At 61.3% G+C, this 6,933-nt stretch overlaps 1 protein-coding gene across 2 annotated transcripts in view; it reads left to right on the top strand.

Moving 5' to 3' along the window:
* Window positions 1–377: 377 nt before the first annotated feature.
* Window positions 378–6,933, top strand: part of WIPI2 (WD repeat domain, phosphoinositide interacting 2) — a 32,006-nt gene continuing 25,450 nt past the window's right edge. The window contains exons 1-3 of one of the 2 annotated variants that reach the window (XM_008251210.5): window positions 461–672; window positions 2,639–2,692; window positions 6,119–6,201. In XM_008251210.5, coding sequence (XP_008249432.3) covers window positions 599–672; window positions 2,639–2,692; window positions 6,119–6,201 — 211 coding nt within the window. In that variant the 5' untranslated portion in view covers window positions 461–598. Of the gene's footprint in view, window positions 673–2,638; window positions 2,693–6,118; window positions 6,202–6,933 lie in introns of both variants that reach the window. The other variant, XM_017339076.4, reaches the window with a different exon arrangement.

Raw genomic sequence — 6,933 nt, 5'->3', positions numbered from 1 at the left:
CCTGAGGGAATGCAGGAGCTTCCCGCTCTCGCATGTAACATTTGGCAAACGGCTGAGTATTTCTGAGCCTCGGCTTTCCAGTCGGTGCAGTCACATCACACAGGGCTGCAGCGAGCATCGAATAAGACGCTCAAGAGCTTTGTGCATGATTGGCACGTGAGGGGCACTTCCGGTGTTGGAGCCGCCATGCGCTTACACAGCACACGCCGGGCTGGGCCTCCCCGTGCGCATGCGCGGTCTCCGTCGCGCTCGTACCTTTGCCCCCCCCCTCCCCGGGCGCCTCTACGCGTGCGCGTTCGACCGGAACCCTCTCCCGGGGCCTGAAGGGAAGGAGGCGGGGCTTGCGAGTGCGTCTGCGCCGTCGCGGCGCGCGCCGCGGGGGGCGGGGCCGCGCAGGCGCGCAGGGCGCCCCGGCTCCGGAGCATAAACAAGAGCAGGGTCGGGATGAGGCGGCGGTTGATCCCGGAGCAGCGAGTGGCGGCGAGCGAGGCGGCGAGCGGGGCCCGGCGCCGAGCCTGAGCGCAGCCCGACTCGCCCTCGCGCGCGCGCGCGCGCCCGCCCGCCCGCCCCTCGGCCGGGCCGATCCGCGCGCCCAGCCATGAACCTGGCGAGCCAGAGCGGCGAGGCCGGCGCGGGCCAGCTGCTCTTCGCCAACTTTAACCAGGACAACACGTAAGGCCTGGCCGGGGTCGGGGCGGGGTCGGGGTCGGGGGTCGGGGCCGGGGTCGCGGTCGGGGTCGGGGTCGTGGCGGGGTCGGGGTCGGGGTGGGGGCGGGGTCGCGGTCGGGGTCGGGGGCGGGGCCGGGGTCGCGGTCGGGGCCGGGGTCGGGGGCGGGGCCGGGGTCGTGGTGGGGGCGGGGTCGTGGCCGGGGTCGGGGTCGCGGTCGGGGTCGGGGCCGCGAGGTGGGGTCTCGCCGCCTCACGCCGCCCCGGGCTCGGCGGGGTCGCAGGCCGGGACGGAGGGCCGGGCGCCCCTCGGGGCCGGGGTCGCCCCCGCCGCGGACACGCAGGCTCTGCGAGAGGCCAGCTCGCTGGTCCCGGAGCACGGCGGGCCGGGGCTGCGCGGGGAGCCCCTGCTGCGTGTGCCCCCCAGGCCCTCCTCTGCACGCTCAGGGCCCCGGCTCCCGCCCTTATCCCACCCCCTTCCCTCTCTCTCTGTCCTGAGCGGGTGGCTTTGACCCCTTCCCCGGGGCAGGAAGGAGACGGGGCAGAAATCCCGGCGCTCCCAGGGCCCCAGGACGCCAGGCCCCGGGGTTCCCGAGGCGGGGCGTCTGCCGGGATGCGGGCCGGGGGCTGTCCCCGGGGACCCGCGGGGATGGGTGACCGATGAGGTTTCTGGAGAAGGAAGGCTGAGTGGTGGGGCTGGCAGGGAGGAGAGCCATCTTGGGGAGTGAGTAAGAGGAAGTGAGGCGAGGAGGAGGAGGAGTGGCGGGTCATCTGGCATCCTCCTAAGTGGCTGTCGCTGGCCCCGTGGAATTCGCAAAGTGGCAGATGAGTCGCCCTTTTTTTTTTTTTTTTTTTGGATTAACAAGTGGTTGTGGTATGCAGCAGGTGCACTGAGCACCGTGGACAGTGCCGAGAGTGGTAAGGGGTGCTCACCTGGTCCCAGCCGGCCTCCGAGTCCCGGCTCCTCCTGCGCTCTGCCACGCTGGTCTTCTGCCTCTAGAGTGGGGTCCTGGGGACAGTGGATTGATTCAGAAACCGCAGCGTAGCCGAACGGTGGGACCAGCGAGTACTGTCATTCTGCAGGACCGAAGGCCAGGGCAGCGCACAGTTCCCACAGCCTGTTGCACGTGGCCTGACCAGACCATCCAGGGAGGGCAGAGGGAATTTCAGACAGATCCTGAGCCAGGAGGCTCTCCGTGTTTCAAGGCCAGCAAGAAACAGGAAGCGTCCTGAGGGCCCAGGCCCGGGATAAGTTAGGGAATTTCAGAGACAGGCTTCTCAGTTTGTCCCTGTTGATTTGTAGCAGCGGGAAGTCAAATGCGGGGAAGGCTTCCCCTTGTCATGGAGATGGAGGAGTGTCAGGGAGGAATGGGAAGGAGTGTCCTGGAGGAATGCTGCTCCACGCCCCCCGCCCCCAGGGGGGAAGGAGTGTGGAGGAATGCCCCGGGCGCTTCCCCCCTCTGAGTCCCGGGGTGAGTGGTGCAGGAGGAGTTCTCTCTGCCGTCCTTTGGACTTGCCCAGGAGACCTTGATGTGGCTCCTGAACGAATCGCAGTAGCAAATTAGGATTACACCAAAGCTTATTAGATTAAAACGACTGCCGGGCGGGGGGGGGGGGGGGGGCTGTCTGGTTTCCTTCTCTTCGCCCCTGACCTCCAGAACTGCCTGTGGCTGAGGAACGTGATTTTTAGCAAGAGGAAGGCTGTTGGCCTGGAGTCCACACGTGCTGTGTTCAGGGAGAACACTCGGAAGCCGTTCCACCCAGCAGCCTCCGTGTGCCGCGCGGGGGTCTGACCCTGTGTCTCACGTGTGAGCTGTGCACCTGCTGTGTGTCGCGCTGTGTGTCCTGCCTCTTGCCCTGGTATTAGGACTACAGGTGTTGTGGTAGTTTTTTTTTTTTTCATGATTCTTATCCTGATCGTGTGACCAACTTTTCTTTGCTGTTTCCCTTGTTTCTTTTTTGTTTCAACTAGCACAATGCCAGAGGCAGCAAGAGGCGCTGGGCGCGGTGATCTCGCGGTGTACTGGTTAGTGCCGTCTCGGATCCTGGGAGTAACGCTTTGGAGGACCCTCTGGCTGCTCAGTTACTAAGCGGGCACGATCCCCGGGCCCTTAGCGCAAGTATCAGGCCTGGGCTTTTTCCAGTGGCCGCCACAGCTTGCGGGAAGTTGTCCGGTTTTGAACCTTTCTGGAACGGGTAGGATAAAGTGAGGGGCTTGACTTTGCAGATCTGGTGTGTAGACGCGGAGTTGTGATGCCTCTGGAGAAGCCGAGTCAGGGGCCCATGGGGGTGAGGCCCCGTGGAGGCATTGCTCCTCCCACGCGTTGTGATTCTGGTCACAGGCCCGGTTCTGGGAGGGTCCCGGTGCTTTGCTCTTCATCTGTGGACTGAAGTGGCCTCAGCCCTGAGGTTTGAGGTGGTTCTGTCTGCTGTGCACAGGGCGTGTTTGAGGGGACACTGTCCAGTGGTGACCTCAGGGCGAGCGAGATGCAGTCAGCGGAGAGGCCAGCTGACGCCCTGGTTCGGGCCTGCCTTCTCGGTGAGCAGTGATGACACCCCCGGAGGACCCTGAAGAGTGGTTTTTGAGAAAGACGGGCGCTGCCGGGGGACTGAGCGCGAGGCCGTGGGACCGTGCAGGTGGGGCCGGATCGGCCGCCCCCCGATGGCAGTGTTGGCCAGCGGCCAGGGAACCACGTACTGGAGCGTGTCCCCCCGTGAAGACGGTGATGAGAGGGGAGGCCCTGATGGACTCACGTCTGGGACCAGAGGCGAAAGGATGAGGTCAAGAAAAAGATGGGAAATACGGAATTGCTCTTCCTGGAAGTCGCGGTCTTGGGTGTTCAGTGATGAAGGCTTCAAGCCAAAGAAGATGGATTCAGCAAAGCGTTTGTGTTGGCTCTCTGCCAGAACCCTAATAAAAGTGTCCAAAAGAGGTTTAGAAGGCTTAAACCGAGGACGGGGCGATCAGGAAGCAGATGCCGTCAGCACCGCTCAGGCTGGCAGGTGCTGAAGGAAACGGATCCCCAGCTGCCGGTGGAGAAGGCAGAGCCGGCCGGATCAGGACCAGAGCCCACAGAGGCGCCGGAGTCGGCGCCCAGGGCAGCTCTAGACGTGCCATGAGGATGGAGGATTGGCTCCGAGCACACCTGGGAGGTGGCGCTTGCCCCCTGCCTGGCGGGAGACGGCCTCGTCTCTGGGTCTCTGGGGAGAGCGCCAGGTGCAGGTGAAGACAGCTGTGATAGGAATGGCGTAACAGACAGCACTTTTGTGATTGTAGTTTGCTACTTTTTCTCTTCATCGATACCGGATCTCATTGTGTTAACTTAAACCCACACGACCTTTGCTAATCAGACGGTTTCTTCAGGCCGATGTCCCGTTAGCACGCCTGTCGTGGTAGGGTCAGGCTGGCTAGGAGGCGTCGGTGGAACAGCTTCTGGGAGTGGTGCGTGCACCGGATTGCGGTGGCTGAGCCGAAGACGCCTGTCCCGTCTGAGCTCCGTGTCCCGGCGTGGCTGCTGTGGCAGGAGAGACTGGGAATGCTTTGCCCCTGATTCTTAACTGAGGACAGGGCAGAGTAGAGCTGTGGGATTGAGATCCTCCTTGACACTTACCGTCCCGCATCTGTTTCTGAACACTGGGAGAAGTGTCAGGCTTGGTGGACAAATTCTGTCTCCAGGGAGCAGGGCGAGGACCAGGAGGCGTCCACCCCAGGCTCCCTCTCCGGCCCGGTGCTCCTGCCCGTGGGCGCGGCCTCTCTGCTCACAGGCTGGGTGGTTTGCTGTCCGAGTCAGTGGGGAAACAGAAAAAGAGAGGGGCTTCGCGCGGCAGGGCGCTCAGGGAAAGCAGGGCTTTGCAGAGCGGCAGGTGGAGGAGCTCCGCGCTTGGTTCTGTTCCGGCCTTTCGCTGTGCGCGTGTGGAGCCCTCACTTCAGGAGTTGGCCTGGGTCTGGCGTGCCCAGGATGGTTCAAGAATGCTTTTTCAAAACCTGGAAATGGTCAGGGGCAAAGGCTTTGGTGCCTGACAGCAGACCTTCGTTGCGTGGGAAGTGTTTTCCGGAACACTTGTGCCCGTACCTCTGGGGTGCTGAGATTTTGTTTGTGTTAGCCTTCCTGGACCCTGGGCCCTCCTGAATGTTGGTTTTTCTCATCACTAATTTCAGAATATTTACCGGCGGTGCCTGGTTGTTTCACTGATGTCATCAGCGCAGTGTAGTATTTTTGAGAAGATGTTTCTGTGGCTGGCGGAGTTTGATTATAGCTCTTCTGTACTTCCAAGAGGAACCAGCGTCACTTTGCATATCAGCAGTGCACGTTACAGCTGCCGTCCTGGAATGGATTTTTCGCACATTCTTATGAAAGAGAGACTGGAAGTCAGAGTTTTAAAATAGATGGCACGATCGTTCAAATAGCTCTGGCTTTGTCTTGGGCAGGCCCGCCGGGGCGAAGCGCCTGCCTCCCAGCGGGCTCGCGGTCCACCTGTGTTCGGGAGACCACGCTGGCCCCTGCGCCTGCTGCTTCGAGTCTGGCTGCTCACGCTTCACGCGCGCTCCCTTGGTTCTGAGACCCTTCCTGGCCTCTGCTTTCTACGGTCAGCACGTCCTGGGGAGAGGAAACGCCTTGTCTCGTGTACCAGCCCCGAGCTTGCGGCTCTTGGGCGCTCTCGAGGTCTCTCTGAGCCCCTTCGGGGGTGTCGGCGACAGATGTGGGAACTCGGGCACGGTGCGGTCTTCTCAGTCCGAGTTCGAAGTTAGTTTTGGGGTTGGTCTCGTGTCCACCTCTCCGTGCAGCGGTAGCAGGACCAGCACGGGGGATTCGGGCCGGCTGTGCACGGGCCTCACCGAAGCCCAGAGGGAGCGCTGCAGTCACCGGGATCGTAAACATCTCTGCAGAGGCTTAGGGGATTCGCCTCTGAGCCTCGGACGCCTCTGGTCCACGCGTCAGATCACCCGGGGACCGGACTCGTTTCCAGGGAATCATTTAGCACTGATTAGTTCATGTCTCAAACTGTAACGTTGCATAGAGGTTAGTTTTTTTGTTTTTGTTTTCTTGGTTTATTTGCTTTGTCTTTATTACGTTTATTAAACGTCTTCCTAGCTTATTCAAGTACAGCTGCCAAGTGCAGTTGCATGTATGTATTTAAGGTGCACAATGACGTTTTGATACACGTGTCAGCGTGGGGTGATTCCCGCTAGAGCGGACGCATCCTGCATAGTCGCCACTGCCTGTAGTCACTGCTCTCACGGGAGCCCCGACATGCCGGACCGGCTGCACAGAAGAGTGTGTAGTCTGGCCGTGGGGCGTCTGTCTGCCACGCCGCTGATGGGAGCTGCAGTGACTTGGACCGTGTGGCTTGGTAGGGATGCTGGCCGTTGAGCAGCACTGGCTGGGAGCGAGGGTGTGCGTGATCACGTTGCCTGCATCAGCTCTTATTTCTGAATTTGGCTTTTTTGCAGGTCCCTAGCTGTTGGTAGTAAGTCCGGTTATAAATTTTTCTCCCTTTCTTCTGTGGATAAGCTGGAACAGATCTATGAATGCAGTAAGTGTTTGCTTTATTTTTCCCCTTCTTAACAAATAGACAAGTTGTATTGGAATTGCAATGCAATCTTAAATTCAAACACAGGGTGGTGGTTAACTTTGTGCAGACACTGTGCCCGGTCCCCCCTCCTGCAGAGTGCGTGTGAGCGGGCAGCGGGAGGCAGTCTGGGTACCGCTCCAGGTCTCTGGCGCTGTGCCAGCCGCACAGTCACGGGCACACAGGGTGTCTCACTGTTTGGGCTATTCTGTTAATTTCTCCCCCTTGGAACTGCTTGTCTGCCTGTCACGATGGGCTTCCAGGAAGCTGCGAATGTTAACTCCTGGAGGAGGGACTGGCTTTCTCGAGTTGTGGATTGACAGCAGCGGGGGCGCCTGCCCGGCAGAGAGGCGGTGCGCAGCGGGCATGGGCTGTGGGCTTTGGTTTCTCGCTCGGTCACCCTCCGCGGGGCTGTGGGTGGGTGACTTCCTCTCTGGGTGGAGCAGGCGTGCGTAGGTGTGGGACTGATGTCTGCATGTGCTTCGCGGTGTGTGTGGCTGTGTTTGTGAATGAACAGCTGGTCAGGCCTCCACACTGGTGCTGCGCCGTGGGCTCCACCCCGTGCAGGCAGCTGCAGGCCCGTGCGCAGTCGTGAGAAGGGCCGCGCATGCTGGGTACCCTGTGCCCCCTTCCCCTAGTGGGAACATCCCGTGGGACTGCAGTCCATGCCGTAGCCAGGGGGCTGACGCCCATCTG

This window comes from Oryctolagus cuniculus, chromosome 19, assembly GCF_051225735.1.
Source record: "Oryctolagus cuniculus isolate XC-2025 breed Fujian yellow rabbit chromosome 19, ASM5122573v1, whole genome shotgun sequence".
NCBI lineage: Eukaryota > Metazoa > Chordata > Mammalia > Lagomorpha > Leporidae > Oryctolagus > Oryctolagus cuniculus.
This window is presented reverse-complemented; position numbering and strand designations above follow the sequence as displayed.